The 23,565-nt window shown below is 45.6% G+C and overlaps 2 protein-coding genes across 3 annotated transcripts in view; one reads left to right on the top strand and one right to left on the bottom strand.

The window, feature by feature from the left end:
- stag1a (STAG1 cohesin complex component a) overlaps window positions 1–19,171 on the bottom strand; it is a 28,499-nt gene extending 9,328 nt beyond the window's left edge. The window contains exons 1-9 of the mRNA XM_086127829.1: window positions 19,024–19,171; window positions 3,804–3,996; window positions 3,259–3,379; window positions 3,017–3,172; window positions 2,816–2,912; window positions 2,645–2,721; window positions 865–1,069; window positions 399–550; window positions 232–305 (exon numbers count right to left, since the gene is read on the bottom strand). Coding sequence (XP_085983955.1) covers window positions 232–305; window positions 399–550; window positions 865–1,069; window positions 2,645–2,721; window positions 2,816–2,912; window positions 3,017–3,172; window positions 3,259–3,379; window positions 3,804–3,832 — 911 coding nt within the window. The 5' untranslated portion in view covers window positions 3,833–3,996; window positions 19,024–19,171. The remainder of the gene's footprint in view (window positions 1–231; window positions 306–398; window positions 551–864; window positions 1,070–2,644; window positions 2,722–2,815; window positions 2,913–3,016; window positions 3,173–3,258; window positions 3,380–3,803; window positions 3,997–19,023) is intronic.
- Window positions 19,151–23,565, top strand: part of slc35g2a (solute carrier family 35 member G2a) — an 8,601-nt gene continuing 4,186 nt past the window's right edge. The window contains exon 1 of one of the 2 annotated variants that reach the window (XM_086127832.1): window positions 19,151–19,298. The gene's annotated coding sequence lies outside the window, so the exon portion shown is untranslated. Of the gene's footprint in view, window positions 19,299–22,011; window positions 22,181–23,565 lie in introns of those variants that run through there. The other variant, XM_086127833.1, reaches the window with a different exon arrangement.

Genomic DNA, 23,565 nt, shown 5'->3' with positions numbered 1-23,565 from the left:
TAGTTCAAACTATTTCTATTTTTTTTCCAATAACACAATGACACAAGGCGCAGGAAATCTATTTTTCTTGTTAACCATTTTTACCATTAACAGGCCACAACAAAAAACAAGGACAACATGAAAAACGATAATGGAAAATCGAAAACAAAGATAACAGACAGACACCATGGAATCATTAGATATGACCCCGCAAAGGCTTTCATACGGTGGGGGGGGCATGAGAATTTGCACCTATAGCGATGGACAAAGATGCCCTTGAAGATGGAGTTCATCATGTTCTCAATCTCGTCCTGGTTTTCTTGAAGCTGCGCAGAGATAAACACATGAGATACTTTTTACTTTTAAAAAAATGAATGGAGTGCCAGTTTCCTTTTTAAATTTTTTTTTTGTGCACAGACCTCCTTCCTTTTCTGCAGCAGGAGCTCCAACTTCTCGTTGGCCCGCTTGCCGGCGATCTTGTTCCTCTCCGCCTCGTACTGCCGCTGCGTGTTGTCCTGGTGGATGCTGAGGTTGAGCGCCACATTCACCAGCGCCGTCATGAGCTTCATCGCTACAGACGGGTGACAAACGATGTTAGAGCGTTAACGCTCACCACGGGGGAGTCCGCAGGGTGCTTTTTGTTTTTTACATCAAATAATTTCTGAGTCAATTATTCTCATTGATAATGTTTTAAGATGAGTTTGAAACAGTCGGCGTATATCTCAGGCAATGAACCAAAAATCTGCTCTTCACACATTTTTGCTCTTCACAGTAGGCCTTGGTCTCGAACCTCTACGAAGAGCAACGACTCCATGTACTCAATGGTCTTAAACTTCCACGAGACATGCCTCTCTACTTACGGTCGGTCAGTCTCCTTACTCTTACCGGCCAGCGTGGACGTGTGTCTGAAGGCTCGGACCTGGGAGTCGGACAGCCCGGTGAGGAGCGAGATGACGGTGTCCATCATATACTCGTCATAGATGATGCTGTACTGGCACTGGCGGATCAGCACGCAGATGAACTCGCAAAAGTTGTAGCGGAACTTCTTCCACATGGGCCCGGGCATGGTGAGCGGGTAGTCGCCGCTGTCCTGTGGACCACAGAGGCGGGAGGGGCGGGGGGGGGGGGGGGGGGGGGGATCACCACAAGAAAAACGTAGGTACCGTATTTTCACGACCATTCGGCGCACCGTATGGTTGGGCGCAGTCTCATTAATGGGTGCTATTTCTGTATTTTACACATAGACAAAACGCACTGTATTATTGGGCGCAATTTTAAAGTGGTAAAACATACGCCAGCTTAAACATACGGCATTCATGCGCGCACGCTAAAAAACACGTTAGCTTGAAGCATACGGTAGCATGCCAAGACATACAGATACAAGCTAAAAACACGTTTTTAAAAAGGCAACGGAAGCAAAACTGAGTTCCGTTGTATTTTATTTAGCCATCGTACAATGTACTCACGTTTTTCGATCAATCATCACCCAGAAATCCATCAAAGTCCTCATCCTCTGTATCAGAATTGAACAATTGTGCAAGTACCGGTAATCCATCAAAAACGCCGTGTTCCCTCTCGTTGTCAGTCACTCTCATTGCCATGTGGCTCCACAGAAATGATGCCGGCTTTGCCAAAAACTCGAACAACAGTGCAAGCAGACGCGTTCGTCCAAGCAGCCACAATCCATTCGCAAATTGTGGCGTAACTCGCCCGGCGCTGCCTCTCACTCTTTGTAAAGTTTGCCATCGATCATTCATTGTTCCCATGCCGTTCGCAACTTTACTTTGAACGCCCGGTTGATGCCGATGTCCAGCGGTTGGAGTTATTTAGTCAAGCCTCCGGGAATAACGGCAAGCTCAGAGTTCATTTGCTTGACTTGGTTTTTCACCGCTGCTGTGAGATGGGCACGCATGCCAAAAGCATAACCGATGGCTTGAAGTTTGAACTGAGCTTCGTAGGCGTGTCTCTTTGTAGAATTTATTTTCGGGGGTTCTTAGAAACCAAAACCGAAGTTGTTTTGCAACAATGCACATAGCCACACTCTATACAGGTGTTGGTACCTGCTTGTAGCGTCCCTTTAGCGTCCACTTACACGCCCACCCTTCACTCATTGGCGGACTTCTTCCCCGCATGCCTGTCACTCACGTCTGCCTTTTCTCTCTCTCTCTCTCTCTCTCTCTCTCTCTCTCTCTCTCTCTCTCTCTCTCTCTCTCTCCATATATGTATAAATACACGCGCACCCTTCACTGATTGGCCGACTTCTTTGCCGCATGCCTGTCCACAGTCACTTCCGCCTTTTCTCTATATAAACAGCGTGTCGGCTGTCAGTCAGGTTTTGGAACTCAGCGCATACACAAGACGCTCTGCATCATAAGGCGTCCTGTCCATTTTGGAGAAAATTTAAGACTTTTAATGGCGCCTTACAGTCGTGAAAATACGGTAAGTATAGAATGATAGCAAGCAATATGATACGCTTAGATACGATACACGCCGATACAACAGTTAAGATACTGTACATGTGTCATCTTATTGAGAATGACGTCACTGGCTGCATAAGGTGCGATGTACAAAATACGAAGGCTCAGTATTCCGTTCATACCGAGCAGCAACAGAAAAACTGTCAGTGTGAGAGGGATTTTATCTTCCAGCGGCTTCACCGCTTTACCTCATCAAACTCCTCCGTCATCTTGCGAATGATCTCGGCGTTCTGCATGTTGCGGAACATCTCGATCCTCACCGTGCCTGACGAGGGCGGAAGAAGTGTCTTTCGATGAACACAAAACCAGCAATTCTCACTTCCCAGACGCCGAGCTGCAGCGCCGTTCTTCTGTCGTACCTTTGCACCCGGAGCACTGGATAAAAAAGTTGATGAGATCCAGCAGGGCCAAGTCTCTGTCCTGCTTGTACGACTCGATCCACTCGTCCACCACCGACTAAACACACGCGGAGAAAATGAATAAATAAAATACACAAACAAAACGGTCCAAGTTAGCTACCCACTTGCATTGGACATTTCGCATGCTCGTGCCGGGCCCACCTGCATGGCGCTCTTTCCCAGCTTGACCACTTCGAACAGAGTGATGGGCTCCGAGCTGTCGCCGTTGTGTTGGGCCACGCCGTTGGCTTTGCCTCGCCCCCTGGCCACGCCCACCGCCTTGTCCGCCGGCGTCTTGCGGGGCTTCTTATTGGCCGTCTGTACAGAGGGGAACGTTCGGTTACAGGCACCAATGAGTTGGGGGCGGGGTGGTTCTGATGTTCAACTCCTTCTTTTTGTCTTACCTGTGCTTGTTTGCCAGGCCTCCCTCGCTTCTTCTTGCCCTTCACCTCGGGGTCCTCCATGTCCGCCATGCTCATGCTGAGGCCCACTGCATCCGTGGCCCCCGACTCATTGGACGAGTCTCTAACAGCGCGCAATTTAAATCATTTCAAAATTAGCAAAGCTATTCAAAAACAGGGCGAGTATTTTTGCAGACAGTGGGCGGGATGAGAAACTGCATTCGCTTGGAGTAATTGATGCATCTTTTGTTGGGTTGCACAAAGCGACTTAAGTGGGGGGAAAAAATGCAGAATGACAATTTTTTTTTTTTTTTTGCAAAGCAAATCCTCTTGTGTGCTCAACACCAAGTTGGACTGAGCCACAAAGTCTGCGAGTGCCTCTCATGTTGTTCATCACATCAAAAATGACAAGAAGAATTTGCCACAAGCTTCTTCTCTTTCAACGGCTTGGGCTCGTCTTTAAATTTTCCGTCAGGCTGACTTGCTCCTCATCAGGTTTTTTTTTTTTTTTTGGAAGACAAGTTGAGGTTGTGAAGAGTGTCACTCACTGGAGCACGGAGAGCTCTGAGGTGATCATCCTGGCGGCTTCGGGGTGGCGGCGAGGTGTCCGTATGTTGTGCGCGTCTCAGGTCTGAAAGTCACGACGAGGTTCGGGTGGGGGGGGGGAGAGTCGGATGGGGCGGGAGGGGGTAGAAAGGCTCCAGGACGGACTGCAGTCTGGCTCTTAACTGTTTTCTGTTCCTGGAGAGAGGTTTAAAAAAAAACAAACAAACATATGATGATTAGTAATTGGAAGTGAACTGTCATTTTAGGACAGTGGTCCCTGAACCCCGGGCCGCACAGAAAGATTAAATATCTTACATTCAGTTTTATTCATTTCGGAATCTGAAGGATGTTTTATTTTGAAAAATTACCATATTCTCTGTTACATCCGTCTACAGCAGGAGTGGCCAACCAGTCAGAGACTTTGAGCCACTGTGTTGCTGCAAAGAGCCACATCGCACACATGCACATGCACGCGCACACACACACGCACACGAGCTGCAGTAATTACTACTTGGGTCAGCTTGCTACACATTTCACCGAAGATCGACTTTCGAAGCGACGAACCTCCCGTCATCGACCCGATTGCGCACATGCAACCATCTACACACACACACAATCTGATGATTCAGTTGTCATCTGATTAGTTGCCCTGTAGGTCAATCAAGTTACAGGATTGACGATAGACTGACGTAGTTAGTTCTGTGTATTTAGCGCCCTTGTTTGAATGGCAGCGCCGCCGCCGAGGCATTTTCGACGCTCGTCGTGTGAAAGCTCGGAAGCCGCATTGACCCAGCCAAAGAGCCGCATGCGGCTCGCGAGCCATGGGTTGGCCACCCCTGGTCTACAGTATGTCACTCTTGACTCAGGTGAAGGCGCGCTTCTCAATCAGGTGATATGTTACCGCTAAAAACCCAGGAGATAGCAAAATGAGTAAAAAAACAAACGTCTTTGGAAGGTTTCTTTGGGAAAGGGGAAAAGGCCCAGCCAGGAGACAGAAGAGGAGCCTACGACTTTCAAGAAAAAGAAGGATGCGTTTAATAGACAGTATCAGGAGTCCGATTTAAAATACGGATTTATCTCAACGGGAGATTCCCACACACCAAGCCCACTCTGCATAATAGGTGAGTGAGGGTCAGTCGTATTTTTCATGCAGTTTTTATTCGCGGTTTATCTTATTTTGAAGGCACGTTTTAATGTTACCATAGCGACCAGATAGGAAGTTCCTCGTGTCATGATTCGGGTATATTATTTTTAGAAAATACCGCAGGTTTCATGCAGGTCATATCATATTACTTTATTGTATTTCTCCGGCCGTTGTATTTATCAGGCCGGTCCCAGGAAATATTGTCTGACATTAAACCGGTCCGTGGGGCAAAAACCCCCGCAATGAGGGGAGAGTTCAGTTTTCACTGTATCGGCTCATAAAATGGCGAGAGGATGACACTAACTGGCCAAGTGGGGAACTACAGAGTAAAATAATTCCAAGGAACAAGAGGATCTTTTTTTTTTTTTTTACACGAGTTTGCCGGCTTTAAAAACTACACTACATATTCGACAACATCAACTCGACATGAAAAGAAAATCGTCTTGCAAGACACGCATCAAGAAAAGGTCTTTTGTAAAGGAAAAAAAAAGGATGGTGATATTGGAATAGGTGGAAAGTTTTCAAAAACGTTTGCAACTTCGATCCCACCGCGGACTCGACGCCATGAAAAGCAACGGTCACGTTCATTGTCTTCCTGCTTTTATGCTAATGAGGGCCGCGCACAAAGCCGGTGCAGTTTCTGGCAACAACCACTGTAAGCAGTATGATCCGCAAAGTCCTTCACCTCCGGTCTGCTGCCCAACTGCACAATCAGGGGCTTAATTGGTCCAAACTTGGTTGTGAAAATTCCACAATGTAAATTAAACCTCCTGGGGGGGCTTTCAAGTGACGTCCCGCTTGCTTATATTACTTCGGGGGTGCACTTTTTACCCCCAGAGTGTGTATGTGTGTGTGTGTTTTTGTGTGTGTGTGTGTGAGCGTATGCGCGTGTGTTTGAAAGGAGGTCTGGGCGACAGTAGGGGGCAGGCTAAGAGAGTGTGTATTTGAATACTGCCTCTCGCACCGTGCTGAGCTTGAGAAGCTCAAACGCATCAGCTGCCGACCAAAAAATGTATGTGTGTGTGTGTGTGTGTGGGGGGGGGGGCATTCTACGAATATGAATTGGGTCAAATCTCAATGTAACGCTGGAAGAGAGGTCTTGTTTTGTCTGGTGGTGGTGGTGGTGGTGGGGGGGGGGGGGGGGTTAAGGACTGCTTGAGGGATAGTTTAGTCTAGTAGGCGCTTATAAATAAAATGTATTATTATTATTAATATATCTTTTTGGTATGATTTGTCGATGCTACGAATGAATGATGAGAGAAAAAACAAAACCAGGTTGTTACTGTAACAACTCCGTTCATAAAAGTGAGTTAGATCTTGGGTGAGGACCAAAGCTTTTGACACATAAAATGTCTTTGGGATCAATGACAGATCATTTGAAAGAAGCACCTTTTGTTTTATTCTGACAAAAGGGGAAAAAAGTCACTCTGCAATGGAGAATTTCAGTCCAAAACAAAACACAAACAACTAGCTCTACATATCGAATGAACTGAAATCAATGAAGGAGCCTGACTGCTGTCAGGCTATTGAATAGACGGTCCTGAAAACCTGGCCTCTCACCCAATCACCCATTTTGAATATGCTTCCATTTATATTTATTGATATACTTTTTGTCTTCTACATTCTCCCTTTCATGATTTTGCTGTGGTAAATTGGGAATTTCTCCATTGTGAGACAAATAATATCTTGAAATAAGGCCGCAATTGGCTCGATACCCATCCCATATATGTACAGTACATATCAATTACGTTTTTTTTCTCCCCAACGCGATTCAAGGCAGGGCTAAGTCTTTATTCGATGGATTGTTGCATATCAATAACGCTGTTTGATACGATTCTAAAAACATGCTGGCACAAATAAAGACCTCCCACCAATCGAATGCCTATTCATGACAAAACGTTGCTCGCTCATTTCAGAGAATGTCAATTTTCTTCCCGTTTAAAAGGTGAACCTTGCCACAAGCTGAATGCATCGAAATTCAGCCGACACCACCGGCTGACGATGGTGCTCGAGTGTGATGAAAAATGAGTCAGACGAACCGACAGGGCCGAGCGTCAGACTCGCAGACAATTGCGGGCTCATTTGCACGCAAGACTCTTTTTAGATAAATCAATTGTTGTTTTCTGTGCCGACGAACTCAAGGAGGGATAGGAAATGCCTGGGGGACATTCTCTTCTTCTCTCACACACACACACACACACACACACACACACACACACACACACACACACACACACACACACACGCACACAACTGTCGATCATTTGAAACAAAAAAATGTTGAGCACATGTTGCAAATATTTGATTTGGATTCATAACAAATACAATCAGCTTGCTTTCAAGATGCACCACCAAAAAATATCCGAGAATATTCACTCTTGGGAGCCTGGAATTCCTGCGATGTGTACTATTTTAAATTAAACAAGGTCTCAATTATTTTTCGCTTTGTGTTGCCAGATGAAAAAAAAAAATTGAGAGATGAGAGCACCCTGGAAAAGGAAAAAAAAAAATTAAAAAGGGGGGCATGAGGGAACATTTACCATAATGTCCTTGCATGCAGGCAAGGAGAGCCACCGTCACCGCTGCACTTTCTGGCGTTTACAGAATACAGCCAGCAAGCCGTCAAACACGCAAATACAAAATGAGAACACTCGCAAGGAGCTGCTGTTGGCCGACACCATCCTGGATATTTTTTAAAAGAAAAATTGTATCGTGTGGACAAATTTAAAACAACCCCCAATGCTTCCTTTTCATCGTTTCGAGGGACAAAATATTGACAATATATATATATTTTTCAGACATATTCAAGTTGATATCTTGCGTCGTATTGCTCTTCTAACATGCGACACTTTCATTCACAGAATGACACATTTGGTTGCGTGAAAAACGTGTAGAAAAAAGGGGGGGGGAAATTATTTTGGAATACGTCTGAATGCTGAATTTTATAATCCAATTCATCAATTCTAAAAATACCCGACAGCGACAGCCCTGATCGCGAGCTGTAATTTATTTGCGTGCATGTGAGAGAATGTACGGCACGACAGATGAGACGGCGAGCCTCCGAGAAAAGCACTTAACATGCACGCCGCGTTCTCCGGGAGGCAGGCCCTCGTTGCCATGGCGACCGGTGAGGGTCATAAGCCCGACAGCCGAGAGAGCTGGTTTGATTGGGTGGGAAGTGGGGGACAGGAGGGACCGAGTTGAGAAAAGGGAGGGCGCGCGGAAAGGGGAGATTCGATCGCTGCTTCATTCAAAAATAGACTTCTCGACTCCGCTGCACATTTGGAAATGTATGTCGACTGCTGTTGTGTCTGGCGATGATTCTGCAGAGTTCGGTCAAATAGGGGCAAGATGAGTAGTTTGAGTACCTCCCGCATGCAACGTTGGGAAGACAAGTCGAGCCAGCTTCGGCAAGAAGTGCTCATACTACACATGAACAATCACGCGGCCAAAGCCAAGAGGCCAACTTCAAAATCAAAAACAATACATGGACGCCAATTCCACGCCGCGCTTTTATTTTGTAGTTGTTCCCGGCAGCGCGTGTTAGCGTAGCGGCCGACTTGCCTTGTCTTCCCCACTGTCATCAAAGCCACTTAATATTGCCGTCACAAATTGCTGCCGGCAACGTCATCGTGAAGTCATGTTTAATCGCTCAAAAAAAAAAATAATAATAATAATAATTACGCTGACATAATATAATACAGCACGTGTTGCCAGTGTTAGTAGCTAGCCGCTAACGGAGTGCCCCACTGTAGGCTGACAAGAGCCCCAGATTCCTTTTCTAAGGCAGTTTTAGTCGGCGAAAAAGGCTCGGCAAACTTTGATGCCGACGGTCTGACACGGTTGCAGTGGCTACCGATCAATTTTTGGCAAACCAGGCTGACTCAAATGGGCTCTTTTAGCCGAAAAATGCACTCGAAATTGTCCCTCGGCGTGATCGTGAGCGTGAATGGCTGTTCGTCTACGCGTGCCCTGCGATTGGCTGGCAAGCGGTTTTGGGTGTCCCCCCGCCTGCCCGAGGACAGCTGGGATAGGCTCCAGCAACCCCGCGACCCTTGTGAGGATAAAGCGGATCGGAAATTGGATGGATGGATAGCCTGCAAAATTGGTACTCTGGTCCTGATGCCACTTTGTCTCGCAGCCCAAAATCTCACTCAATCATATTTCTAGAGTACCCAATGTGAACTCCACAAAAAAAAAGAAAACAGATTTTGTACCGATCCATCGCACCGCTAATGACAGCACACGGCTATTTCGTCAGGGACTGGGTCAGCCCACCTGAGACGCAGCAGTTAAACGCACACTCCAAAAACGTTCTCATTTACAGAAGAAATACCGGAGGAAGCGTGCGTTGCTGAGAACATCGTCGCTTCCAGGTCACACCGGCTTCAAATGTGTTTTCGGAGAGTGCGTAAAGCCGCGTTATTACATAAAAGGAGATTTACGGGGTCAGTCACACTTCAACAAACACAGCAGCTGTTAATGACTTAGCGCCAGAAGGCGACAGAACAAGTGGGGGCGGGTAAGTCTTATCCAAACAACTCAGTACTGGAGGATTTTTTTTTTTGAACCGTCAGAACGGTGTTTGCAGACAGCCAAGATTTTAATAAGATAAGATAAGATATCCTTTATTAGTCCCACACTGGGGAAATTTACAGCCTCCAGCAGCAAGAATGTAGGCAGAAAGAAGAAGAAAAAACAAACAAACACCGTCCAATTAAGTGCAATATAAATACAAAATGGATAAATCGCAGTGCTATTTACAGTTGTTTTCCACATCATTCAATTATTAAATATTATTGTTGCTATTTTTTATTCAGCAGCCTGACAGCAGTTGGTAGGAACGAGCGTCTGTATCTCTCCTTCTTGCAGCGCGGGTGTAATGAGCGGTGACGGCGACATCGTTACGCGGCGCACCTCGTGTGCGGTCCCGACTGGCCAATCCTCCTAAACGAACCGGAACAAGTGTATTTCGGAGAAGAACAGGCCTTTATCTCCGGGGTGCTGCGAGCAACAGAGCGGGCCAAAAAACATGACTGGATGCGCCGCTCATGAATGTCACTGGAGCGGTTGATGACAGTATTTGCCTCCAAATAAAAAGAAAGGGGATATTTTTGCATCATGTCGCTTGTCTGTATTGAAATGAGAAGAACAATCGCAAGCAATAAGAAAAAGGGGAGATTTGGGTCTACGGCGGCACCTCTACTTACGAACGTCTCTTCATACGAAATTTTCAAGTTACGAAACGCGTCATTCGGAAAATATCGCCTCTCTTGTTACGAAAGAAATTTCAAGATACGAAAGGTTAAAAAAAAAATACAGGATGGGCCGCGACTCGGTGCTCCGGGTTTCCTGAACGCAACATACTTAGAGGTGGTCCGCCATTGGCTATTAGCTAGCATCTTCGTGGCATCCCATTGGCTAAGAGGGACCTCTACCGAATGTGTCGATGTGTGGAGAGAGATAGATAAGTGTTTATGCAGCGTCTAGGTCATTCGTCCCTCGGGCCATGAGGCATTCACATAGCTTTACGTAAATGTTAATTACCCAGAAAAAGTGCACCAGTCGGGGCGATCGCTCACTATGCTGATGTTTTCGAAGGATTGTTAAAAGCCGACAAAAGCAAATGTCCTTGGATCAGTTCTTGACAAAACGCCAGCCAAAAACCACTTCTGAGAGCGAACGTGAACTAAAGAGGGCAAAAAACGATGAGGACGCAGTTAAAAGTTAAATGAACATCATTTTTAGTCTTTACTCTATTCTTTGTTTTTTACATGATGCACAATTCCCATTTACTGTGCAATAATCGAATTGTAACATGTATTTGTTACATATTTTGAGGAATTTTGGTGCTTGATAAAAGATTCAGGTCTGAATTTTGGGGGGGGCTTGGAAAAGGATTAGGGCATTTATTTATATGGGAAACGCGTCTCTACTGACAAAAATTTCGAGTTAAGAAAATTCCAGAACCAATTAATCTCGCAAGTTGAGGTACCGCTGTACTGGCACTGAGAAACGGGTATATCCTTTACGACACAGGTGTCAAACTCAAGGCCCAGGGGCCAGATCCAGCCGGCTTTGTCATTTTATGTGGCCCGTGAAAGCAAATCATGTCTCAACTTCAATAATCCCTGCTAAAATCTGTCTGGGGGTGTGAGACCAAAATGTGCTCGGTGCGGGTATTCAAAAGTTGCCATCACTTGCTTTGTTAAAAAAAAAGTATTGACAACCAGTTGATGTTTTTATAATATGTCATGAGGCTTTTCTTGTCAATTTCTGGAGTTTTTATCGAGAACAGCAACAGCGAAAAAAGGAAGAAAAAAAACTGCCATCAATCACATCACGTCCCGTTTCGAGAGGATCACATTTTTACACCTGCGCACAAGCGCCGCTTCTCTTCATACAAAGCAAATAAATAGCAAGTTGAGACAAACGTTACAAGTCGGTGTCACCGGCGCACAGCGTTTTCTCTTATTCCAAGGTCGGTTTCCGTGGCAACCTAGCCCATGGAGACCTCAAATGAGGTAATCCCCCCACCACCACCACCTCGGACTGTCACAGGCGTTATTATTGCGGTGTAAATTTCCCTAAATGGTTCTCAGCTGTTTCACGGCGATAAACCAGACGGCGGCGTCTCCGCGGGGAAGGCGGCCGGGCGGACGTACGGATTTAAATAGACGCGGCGAACACGAGTCCCGGTTGGCCTCGACGGGCCGGCGGCGCGGTCACGTGACAGCAAAACGAGCGGGTCGGCGGTTTCTCAGTGTCAAACGAGGTTTAAAATGCATTTGGAGAGAGTGCAAATGTGTGAACATGGCGCGTAGAAGCTCAGTGTGACAACTCCAAACGTGGCCACCTTCATGTCACGAGTACAGAGATACGATTGCTTTAGGAGTCGTCATGATATTTGGACAAAGTAGAGTTACGGGGCAACTGGACATGAGAATGAGGGGGGGGTGTTACTGAGAAGGGACGCGCAGCCGTGATTAAGTCAACAACACTCAGAAGATTTCATTTTGTGCATTGAAAGTCAATCGCGGCGACAAGTTAACTGCCGCGTGTCTGTGGTTGGACGAGTAATTCATTCTAGCTACCGATTCCATTTTATTTGTCAGGGCGATTTTTCAAGAAACGCTTGGGAGGCTGACATAATTCAAAGCTCGCACATTGCTGCGAACAACGTGAAGCGAACACGCCAAAGAAAAATCACTCTCGGTCTTGCCAAATGAGCAACTTTTCCGACCCCTTCAGGCGACAATTTTTCTCAAATGTGACAAGCTTGCCAAGAAACCGACATGAGCGGAGCCGCTTTCACGTTGCGTTTGAGTGAGAAAGGAGCGGGGTGGACGGCAACCGCGCAAAAACACGCGGCGCCGATTTATACGTTGCAGAAGCGATGCGTTGGAAACTTTTGACGTGAGGTGGAAGCGCCGCAGCCGAAAATATTTTGTAGAGGTGCAATTTAACGTATTAAAAAAAAAAAAAAAACTTTATCGTGACGAAATGTGTCGTCTAGTAAAATTTTGCGTGACAGGCCTACCCATGTGCAGGTTAAATGTTCTTATGTAACCTGACAGACGCGATAGAAATCCAAGCGACTACTAATTCATTTTTCAGCACTAACACAAAGAATGGACTGTCAGGTTAAAAAATCTAAAACAAATTCCATTGTCATGAAAGGAAAGAGCCAAATGACCGGTTGAAGTGTTGTCCGCTTGTTTTCCCGATAATAGCATCAATCACGCTGCGTTGCTTGCTGCTGCGAAATCACCGCCACTCGCATTTATTTGCTTTCTGACTGCAGCAGAGCGACAGCTGCTTCACACGCAGCGCAGATCTGCAAAATCCATCAGCGGGAGTGAGGAGAAAACAACACAGCGAGGGCGAACTGCGAGTGCGAGCACGTCTCACATGAGGATCATGTGACTTAACGCCACGATAAAAGTCAGTGGGATTCCATTCATCTATCGAGTAGCTCTGAGAGGTGCAACAATGAAATGCCTACAGAGCAGAATCGCGCGCGTGTGTGTGTGTGGGGGGGGCTCCATGGTAACGACGACAAAGATCCACATTTATGTTCAATCTTATGACAGTTAATTATACTACAGTGGGGTTTGAGAAAAAAACCACAAAAAAGAAAAAGCCACAATAATCCTAAACATGACTCGTTTGATTTGAAAAACCGAGGCTGATGCAATGCTACTCCAGTCCTGCAGGTGGCGGTGAAAAATTAGGCAGCTGTAAGGCTACGTGTGACCACAAAGCAAGTGGAATGTAATGTCGCAAAATGGAAAGATGAGGGGTGCTTGGGTTTACGATAGCAATGACATAGTCGACCTCCGCTATCCGCAGGGGACAGGGGCTGGGCCGGACGGGAAATTACGGAAATTTTCATCCATTTTATTCACCAACAAAACATTCACCCAATCACAGACCCCACACAAGTGGCCACGTTGAATGAAGACGGAAGCCGCTCCCATGTTGACAGGGATGTCAGAACTTTCCCAAAGATTTATAATCACACGTATTTTCCACGTGTTTCTATATTGCATTATATTCATGATTTTTAAAAAAGGGTAAATATAACTTCACTTTGCGACGGGGACGGATTAACAGCATTTTCATTTATTTCAATGGGAAATAACACCTTGATTTAAGAACGTTTCAAGTTATACACGGGCTCACATAAAAAAATTGAGTTTGGAACTCAAAGTTCGAATGCATCACCCCCCCCCCCCCCTCCAAACAAAAAGGAAAATATGCAAATCTACGGGTGCTGAACCTCAAGTATGCAAGGGTCGACTGTACGACATTTCGAGGTGACGCAATGACCGAGTCTCAAATAACTCAAAAGTTGGATCACTCATATCTCAAGGGACTGCTCTGCTGTCAAAAAAATCGCCCGGTCATTTGCGTGAAGGGGCCCGGTTTTAACAGGCGGCGGGGGTAAGGGGGCGACATCGCCGTCACGCCGCCGCACGGGTCCGTTTCGTGTCGAAAGGGGGCAAGAAGGCAGCCTCGTCGCACATTGCATTGTCCTTTCCCCCCTTATGACGCATTTATCTTTAATTCACACTCACCGAGGTGGTGTGTGTGTGTGTGTGTGTGGTGGTGGTGGGGGCAGGGATTCCATTTTTCAGTCGAGATCTTGTAACTTTGTGCGATTCACACAGCATCCTTCCTCACCCCTCCTCCTCCAGAATGTGTGTGTGCGCGCGCGCGTGTGTGTGTGTAGTCGAAAGAATGAGCGTACAGTACTTTGCGGCAAGAGCAGATGGCCGTGTGATTGTGTGTTTGCGGCGTGTGTCAAACCGCTGATCTCCCGTGTGACGCGGTCCTAATCCGGAGGAAGCAGGCCTCGCGAGCCGTCTTTTGGCAACGAAAGGACGTCGCCGCTTAAGATCTCAATTCGATTGTGCCGTGCAGGCTGGTTGTGTGATAAAACGGCAATGGCTGTCGGGTGGGGTGGGGGGGGGGGGGGGCACGTCTTGAGTTAAAGCTTTGCTTTGACCTTCTATTTGACGGTTGGCCGGGGGATTTCCACAAGACTGCGCTGAGGTTTGACAAACGGGCCAAGGAAGAACGTGTTAAGGTTTGGGTGCTGTTATGCAATGCCTTCAAGATTTAAGAAAACCAAAAAAAGGTTCCCAGGTGTCTTCCGAAAAGGTTCTCTGAGCGTCCCCCTTCAAACGACACAGAGAAAGAACATCAGCACATTTATTCCACATTCACTTGTTACAATCTGGTTGAAATGACGCCGGTTCAGTCTCACGGCTTTGGGAATCATGACTGTGGGTGGCTATTTTGTTTGCCATTTTGTGAAAAACAAGCAGCGTGAATAAATCAAACGGGTTTTTGTGGTGCTAATGAGGACTTGTGGAGACTCCCTTGAGTGAAGATGTTTAACCCTCTGCGTCAGATGATGTCGCTGACACGAACCCACCAAACGCAAATTCCATATCTGACCAAGAGTAAATCTTTCCTTGAGATCAGAGCATCAACTCAGAGGCAGAGGTGAATAAATATGGAATCCATCGTGCAAGATTAACTTTTGCTGCGTGAAATCAATATTCAGGTTGACTGGGTTAGGCTGTTCTTCACAGGCAAATAAAAGCCAAATCGAGAAACGATCTGTCAAGGCTCTGACGCAGCAACTTTGCCTTGTCCGTTTATGAAAGTTGCCAGAGGGGAGAAACGCGTTTGACTAATTCGTCCCGTCCTGTTTTCCTTTCTCATCTCGGCGCAGACTGTCAGACCCAAACGCCATTCCCGACAACCTTCGCAGAGCGTCGAGGATAGAGATCGAGCCTCGCCATCATGCACGGCTCGTTCGGGTTGCACGGCGCTACTTTTGACAGATGTCAGCTGATTGGAAACGGCGCTGTAAGGAGGCGGCGCACGCATGCAAATCTCCGAGGCGCCTGAAAAAAACGGGATGACCGACGGCGTTGAAATTTACACCAGACCGTCGTGGATTCACAGCTCGGCTGAGAGATGCCGCCCACGGCAAGATACCAATCAATTTACGATGAGGAGCATGTGAGATAACCCATTGATCGACCGCATCCCATTGGACATCGGGGAGCAAAAGTATTCGTACACAGGCTTGCACTACAATGCGACCAATCAGCATGAACCCGTCTGTTGTGTTTGTTGGTCACATTGAGCCAAGTTGGGGGAGGAGGGGGGGATGAAACGCCCACGATTTTATTCCTTTTGACATCAAATCATCATCGTCCAGGTTATATCACCACCTCCGAAATGCCAAGTCCATCGTAACGACCCCTCGCACCAAAAAGTTCCCCGCTTCCTTTGCACCGGACGCGGCGGCAAGCAGTGACAACAGGTGAGCGCATCAATATTCAAGTAAGAGCGACGCAAATATAGCACAGACTGGAGACGTGCTTGAAGGCGCTCACTTTTAACATCCAGAGTCATCACGGTCGCTTGGCTGCAAAATAGCCAACAATGAATCACAGGCTGGACTTGCGAAGCGTGGTTCAAGTCCACACACACGCACGCAGATACGTCAAGTTGTTACTGTCATGACTCTGATATTTGAGCTTTTGAACATTTTTCTTTGAACATAAGCAACCATTTTTCATCGGAATTGCAAGACGTACCACGATCAAGCATCGCTATTTGCAAAAACTGGAAATCTAGGACATGCTCTTTCTGTACTATTGTTCTTCTGGTGAGGATGTGTTTCACCTTGCCAGCCCAAACACTTTTTCTGGCGCCTGCATAACATTAAAAACGAGCTGCTTAATTGCTGGCAAGCGGCAAGCGCACCTCCCTGAAGCCTACGGAACAGGAATGACATAATAAGAGACAGCATCACCACGCTGGCATTTTAAATAGAGGCAGCAAAAAAAAAAAAAATCCGCAAGCAGACAGTGAGCACACAAAAGCAAGATATCAACCAGGCCAACACAGATCCAACAATCATTTCACATTCAGAGAGAAGTTTCCATTTTGGAGCAGTGCCCAGTTGCAGACAGTTTCAAACCCATGATGGATGACTGGGGGGCACTTTTGTATTGTTAACATGCAGCAGAACTGCCCCCACCCCACATCAACTCCTCCTCCAAAGTCCTACCTCGACCGTTACCATTCATTAATCGCCACAGGGAAGCCGGTCCGATGTATTTATGGGGGCGTTCTTCAGTGAAACTCGTTTGTGTCGTTCACAAAAATTTGTCGACGAGAGATGCAGCTATCGAATATTTGGGTATTTGTATTAAAAAAAATGCATGTTTGAGGAAAATGATTCATACAGAATAACAACCAACTGCATTTCATTTTTAGATCATCAAGATTTTTTTTTTAAGTGCACTCTTGATAATGTCCTGTTTTTCGACTAAGGGATAGAAATTGAAAAAAAAATAGTGTCATCTGACTTGATTAATTAAAAAAAAATTAAGATTATTTACATAATTATTAAAATAATTATGGGTTGCGGTCCTCTATCACAATCTTATTGCAATGCAGCATAGCGCATGTTTTGTAGTATCGCAACTTTCTTCATGTAAGGAATTATGTCCGACAGTATCATCGAATATCATATTATGTATCACATCAAATTGTATCATATCATACTGCACTGTAACTTATCATCTGTACAGTGTGGGGGCGTGGGGCAAAAGAAATTGGAATATTTCTGGAATGATTAAAACAAGTGACATTAACGCGGGAATGCACCTGCGTTCCCATACAGACGAAAAAGGACACGGGCGACTGAATCTCCTTTTCACGACAGCTCGGTATTTATGCTGACAGTTCTTCCAAAGTGCAAAAGCTGGATCAGCAATCTGTCCATGATCACTTTTGCTGACAGTCAGCCGAGCGTCTTGCGGCAGAGAGACTCTCTCGTATGACGTCATCGCATGGTGCGCTGTGCTCGCCGCACAATATTCGCAAAGGGAAATGGGCATACATCACATGTTCCCATGAATCACACACACCCCAAAAATAAAAATAATTTAAATTTTTTTTTTTTAAAAAGGAACGATTGCCGGCCGGGTTGATTATCGGCACCAATATTCAGCAATTTAACACACATCGGTTTTAGCCTTTCTTTCTTTCTTAAATTTGATGGCACGAAATGGAACAAAGACAATTTAAAGTTTAACTTTTGAGTTATCCTGAAATTTTGGAAAAATTCATTTTCTGTCAAAAACTTTAGCGAGCCATTTCTTTGTTCAAGTTTTCATTTAACTTTCGAAAACCGATGAACCTGGGAGCTCCTTGCACTTTTTGTTCGAATTTTCCAACAAAATGCTATCAAGATCCATCCATTATCCGAGCCGCTTATCCTCACCATGGTCGCGAGATTAAACGAGAAAGAAAAAAAAAAACGCTTTCAATGTTGCAAATCCTAAAAGTTGTGAACAAACATGCCCTAAAGGCATTTAAACGACATGTTGCAATTTGTGGTTTTAAAAATTTGGATGCCAATATTTTCCCTTTGACCTCCAACTATCGTTTATCTGCCTCCACTACTACTAATCGTCATCGGCCTGGAAAGAAACCCATCGGCCTATATTTGCTGAAAAATGTATAAAACATTTGGACGGAAATCCCATTACACTCTCACAACACCACTCAACATCTCATGTCTGATGTGTCAACCTTTAGGTGGTTCTGCAAGTCACATGCTGACTGTAAACAAAGCGGTTGTCATCATCATGGCACACGTGTGACCCCACTATCAAAACTAGTTGCTGCTCATAGGTCAGTCCGGGGATGTAGACCAGAATGAGGACCCCTTATTACAATTTGTTGGTTGCTTGGTGAAAATCCAAACCCCTCACCCCCAGCTGATGTGACTCATATTTCCCAACCTGCTCGGCGGGAAGAGAAAGACCCGCCGTGAGCAGCAAATGGTGAACTACTGGCTTAATTCGTGATTTGAGATACAAGAGGAAGTAAAACTTGTAAGGCGACTGTTATTGTTGACACACAGGTAGAAAGCAGAGACAAGAGGCACGGCGTCAGCACGTCACATTTGCAGTCAGGTTTATTTACACGGCGCCAATCCCAACTGAAGTTATCTCCGGGCTCTTTGCACACCTCGCACAGAACAGAAAACCAACTAAAGCCCACACGAGCAAGCAAAGGGAGTCAGAGGGTGTGCGAGTGTGGATGAACCTCGAAAAGAACCCAGTTGTGTTAGGTTCCTAGCGAGGTACAATCAGAGTCGCAACGCACACAAACAGAAGACGTCACACAAGCGTGGCTTCTTGTATTTGTTGACAACTCCAGCGACAGGTGGACAAGGGCGGCGAGGAGGCGGATCCGTCTTTGACGAGTTCCACCGGCGACATGTTTGATTTTGGATGGCTAAGCTAGTTAGCTCGCGGGCTAGGCTCGGGTAACTGACGAGGAGGAAACGGCTACAGTGGCCTCCGTTAGCCGCCGCTAGCGCCCATCCCCCTCCCTTCCAACAACCAAGCGGCAGCCTTCCCTTTTTCCAGCGCGTCCACCATCTTGAATCTGTACGCCCGTCTTCCTCCCCCACCCCCTTTTCCCGCCTCACAAAAAAAAAAAGCACGACAAAAAAACCACCGGGCACTCACCTTAAACGACCATCCCCGGCTGCGGCGTCACGTCCCGCAGCGACGAATCGATCCCCTTTTTTATTATTTGGCCTTATTTTATATTGGCAAATTGGCCCGTGCGAGCGGAAGGTTGCCTCGCAGAGAAGAGCAGCAATCCTAAACCGCCATCTGGTGGTATTTTCCTCTCTGCGATGCAGCGGGAGCGGCGCAGCCTCACGCTGGGACGCGGCTGCCCCCTGGCGGACACTCCGCGACGGATGTGCGCTGCGTCGGGCACGCGCCTTGCCTTCGAGGTAACAGGGGGTCGAGGACGCGCGCGCGAGTGGCGGTGGTCTCACCCCGACGTCTTTGCCACCTCTCTTTTCGCTTAAGCTTCTCATACATTCACTTTCTGCTATGTTGAACAACATTCAGCGGTGACCCAACCCTTTTCTACCAATTCATGAAAAAAAGCCTTACTAATGCGGTTACAACAATATGACGTCTCGTGACGCCACCCTTACGACATAAGAGTGAAGAGTCCAGTTGCTAGAGTACTGTATATTCTGTTTACCTGTTGAGATTTCACATTTATACACAAAGTTTATTTTAAAGTACTCAATCAATAGTATTCATTATTTTTTTATTGATTGAATATTGTCAGCCATGTAGCACAATTGAAAGTCATTCTTTTGAGAAATATTTTGAGAAAACAAGAAAAAAAAATATTTTGCTTACTTGTTCACCCATCTGGCTTAAGTTTTTATTTATTTATTCATTTTACGGTGTCAATTTCAAAAAATACCGGTGTATGTTCTAAAAATGGTGTGTGTGTGTGTTTTTCTTGCTTTCGTACAATGATATATAAATCTTTTTCATTGTTGTTTTTGTCTAATGCTCTTGTTACTGTAAAAGATACTGGAAATCATCAGCGCATTATATTGTAACGTATCTTAACATATAACTCAGTGTAATTTACTCTCATTGAGTTGTATTATAGCATCTCATAGTTCATCTAAACTTCATATATCATATTTTAGCATATTTTATCATACTGTATCCGATCACATATTCTTGCATTGCATCTTCATCACTTACTGAATTCTAAAATATATCGCATGTTGTCATATCATATTGCACCTTATCTCAAATTATTTTATCCTCTTATGTAACATATTTTAGGATTTGAAACTTGTAGCGTTTTGTCCTGTCTTTTTTGTTGCAGAAATATACCTTTCTGAACATGTTTAGAAATCTTAGCATTATTTGTGTCATATATCTCAACGCAATCAGTATATACGGACACGTCTCATGGTTGGGATTCATAAAGGGCACTGGGGGGCAAGCCTTAATAATTCACAGTCACCTGCAGAGCTCCCCGCAGATTGTGTGGCTCTTCGCGCAGCTCAGTGCGCTCATCCAGACGAGCCCGTGGAATGAATGGCGCTAACGTGACATAAAGAAACACTATTGTGACAGCAATGGAGCATCTTATGTCGTATTTGATCTTATCGTATCGTATATTATATTTTAATACCCGTACCTTATCATTATAACAATATTGTACGGTATCGTAACATTGGTACCTGACATTGTATCTTTTCACATTGTGTCATAAGTAATATCATATTCCAACACGGCTTATCAAATTGTATCTTATATATGTTTTTATATCTTGTCTTCTTATATCGCATGATATTATACTGTATTTTGACATATTTTATCTTACATCTTTCCCCGTCTTAACGGATTATATTGTAGTGTATCGTACCTTAACAGTTGTATCGTGTCATATTGTACTGTATCTGAACATATTAGATTCGATTTTATATCTTCTCACTTTGTACCGTATCGCATCACGTATCAAGACACAGTTGATGTGATTTTCGGACTGTGTCGTATCCAATCTAACCTTTTGTAAAGGCAAACCGTTCCACACGGCTTTTGCATTGGCTCTCTTTCAGCGGCGCAGGTGTGTGTACGTTTGGTTCCAACAGACAACCGTCCACGCACCCACGAATAGAGCCAGACAAAACAGCACCATTGCACTATTTCAGTCGAAACTCCTCAGCGCGTGCTTCAAACTCATGGTGCAGAAGCCAACGTGACTCCAGATCTAGACAGTTTTTTTTCTCTCCGTTCCTTGCAGCGCAGATAGCGGAGGGTTACACAAGCGCCACATATGCATCACCGGATGCAATGCGTTCAAATGAGCGTGTATTCTTTAAAAAGTCGTGAATTGACCTTCGATACAGGCGGTTTTGTGGTGAATAATACGTGTGCGCATCTATCCCGTCGTGGCCTGTGCTCGGGCTGTAACCGTGGCAACGTAAGCATCAGCTTTTTAGACGCCACAATCAGTCACTCTCAAAGTCGATTACAGTGAAGATTAACATCTGTGTTCATCTTCCCCGGGGGGGGGGGGGGGGGGGGGGGGGTGCTAGCGCATTTCAAATGTTCTGTCTTTTGACCTTTTTAGAAGATTGCGATAACGGTTGGCTTGTTTGTCCATTGATGAAGGACTCCTTTATGATTACTTAAAACACAAGCCACGGTCAAAAATGTCTATTAAAAAAAAAATTAATTATGCATCAATCAATTTGTATTTGATCGTCTTCGAACTTGGCGGGCGGCCAGCAGTTAAACAGCTGCCTGGTTTGTTTCAATTTTGGCCGTGAACAACAAGGTGAGAGGGAAGAAAAATCGAACAAGGCCCGAGGGTTAAACTTTATGAGAACAGAGTCGAAAATGAAATAATTAGTCATTCATCCCATCGATAACACTGTTCTTCTCGGTTCTTGCTAGCGACCCTCTTCAGCAAATACACACATGTACACACACGCACACACACACACACAAGGCCGCGGAGTTGTCAGTGTGTGCGTTTTTTTTTTTTTACTAGCGCGGCCTAAATAGCGATTGCGCTCTCGCTCGGTGGTCACCATGGCAACGGTAGATGGATCTTCCTCCCCTTTCCTGCCTGAAGTGAGTGCATGGAAGCCAGTGGCTCAAGTGAGAGAGGCCTTTTCTTATCAGCGCCCACCATTGTGTTTAACAGCTGAAGTGGAACGGCAACGCGGTTAGGGAGCGCACACCTTCGCTTAAAATCAGGAAGAAAAATCCTGGTGTGCCGCATTTGTGTTGGCAGCTGTTTCTGCAATCGGGAGTGTGGACGCTGATGAGAACGTGGCAGCAGGTGACTTAACTACATTGTTGCATGAAATGTAATGTTTTTGGGGGGGTTTTATTCCGACTTTTTTCTCTGTGAATTGATCGCAAAAATAAAACAAACAAAAAAAAAAGGACATGTTTTCATTTGAGGCGGCCTGGTAGTCCAGCGGTTGGCACGTCGGCTTCACAGTGCAGAGGTACCGGGTTCAATTCCAGCTCCGGCCTCCCTGTGTGGAGTTTGCATGTTCTCCCCGGGCCTGCGTGGGTTTTCTCCGGGTGCTCCGGTTTCCTCCCACATTCCAAAAACATGCATGGCAGGCTGATTGGACGCTCTAAATTGTCCCTAGGTGTGAGTGTGGGCGTGAATGGTTGTTCGTCTCTGTGTGCCCTGCGATTGGCTGGCAACTGATTCAGGGTGTCCCCGCCTACTGCCCGAAGACGGCTGGGATAGGCTCCAGCACCCCCCGCGACCCAAGTGAGGATCAAGCGGTTCGGAAAATGGATGGATGGATGGATGTTTTCATTTGGAATATCTTCCGATTTCTCGTCACGTTTCTACTTTCTACTTTTTCGTAAAAGGACGAACATTGCTGGGAATACAAATCTTCCAAATATAATTCAGACATTTTGATGTAAAAGTCTGACTTTAGAGAAAAAAACAAAGACATAAATAAGGGAAAAATTCAGGTCGTTCAAAAAATTTTTTCATTTGGGTGGTGGCCTGCTGGTTGGCGAGCTACTTTTTTTGCAATACCCGACATAAAGGTGGACAGCACTCGAGCAATTATATTCCAACTTTCACTGAAATTGGGTGTTGTAGTTTTGCTAACTCGAAAGCTACCTAGCTAACTCGATAGCTACCTCCCTTACTAGATAATTACTTAGCTACCTAGCTACCTAACTACATAACTGCCTAGCTATCTGCTACCTGGCTAACTAGCTAAGTAAGTGTGCCAAATGTTAAGACTGTCTTTGGGACTAGTGTCGTTGTGCCACCATCCTGTCAGTCCATGACGCCACCAAAAGCATTTTCTCTCTTGTGGCCATCTGAGCGGCCTCCTGTTCGTGATTCAACTTCCGCTGCTTTTAATATCAGCATTTCCTGTGTGGGGCGTCTGTTAGCCATCTGTGGTTTGTCAGTCATTGGCAGAGGGAAGATGTGACAGCATTGTCCCTGACTGATGAGGCTAAGGAGGAAACAAACTTACATAAAGGCTAAGCACCAATTCAGTGCTGGTTGGAGTGCATACATTTTTGTTATTATTGTTCTGACATGATTTCATGGATGTATTTTCTTCTGACGACTCTATTCTCCATCCATTTTCCGAACCGCTTAATCCTCACTAGGGTCGCGGGGGGTGCTGGAGCCTATCCCAGCAGTCTTCGGGCATTAGGCGGGGGGGACACCCT

The sequence above is a fragment of the Hippocampus guttulatus genome, chromosome 13 (genome assembly GCF_054856545.1).
Source record: "Hippocampus guttulatus isolate MCC_2025c chromosome 13, RoL_Hgut_1.0, whole genome shotgun sequence".
Lineage (NCBI taxonomy): Eukaryota > Metazoa > Chordata > Actinopteri > Syngnathiformes > Syngnathidae > Hippocampus > Hippocampus guttulatus.
This window is presented reverse-complemented; position numbering and strand designations above follow the sequence as displayed.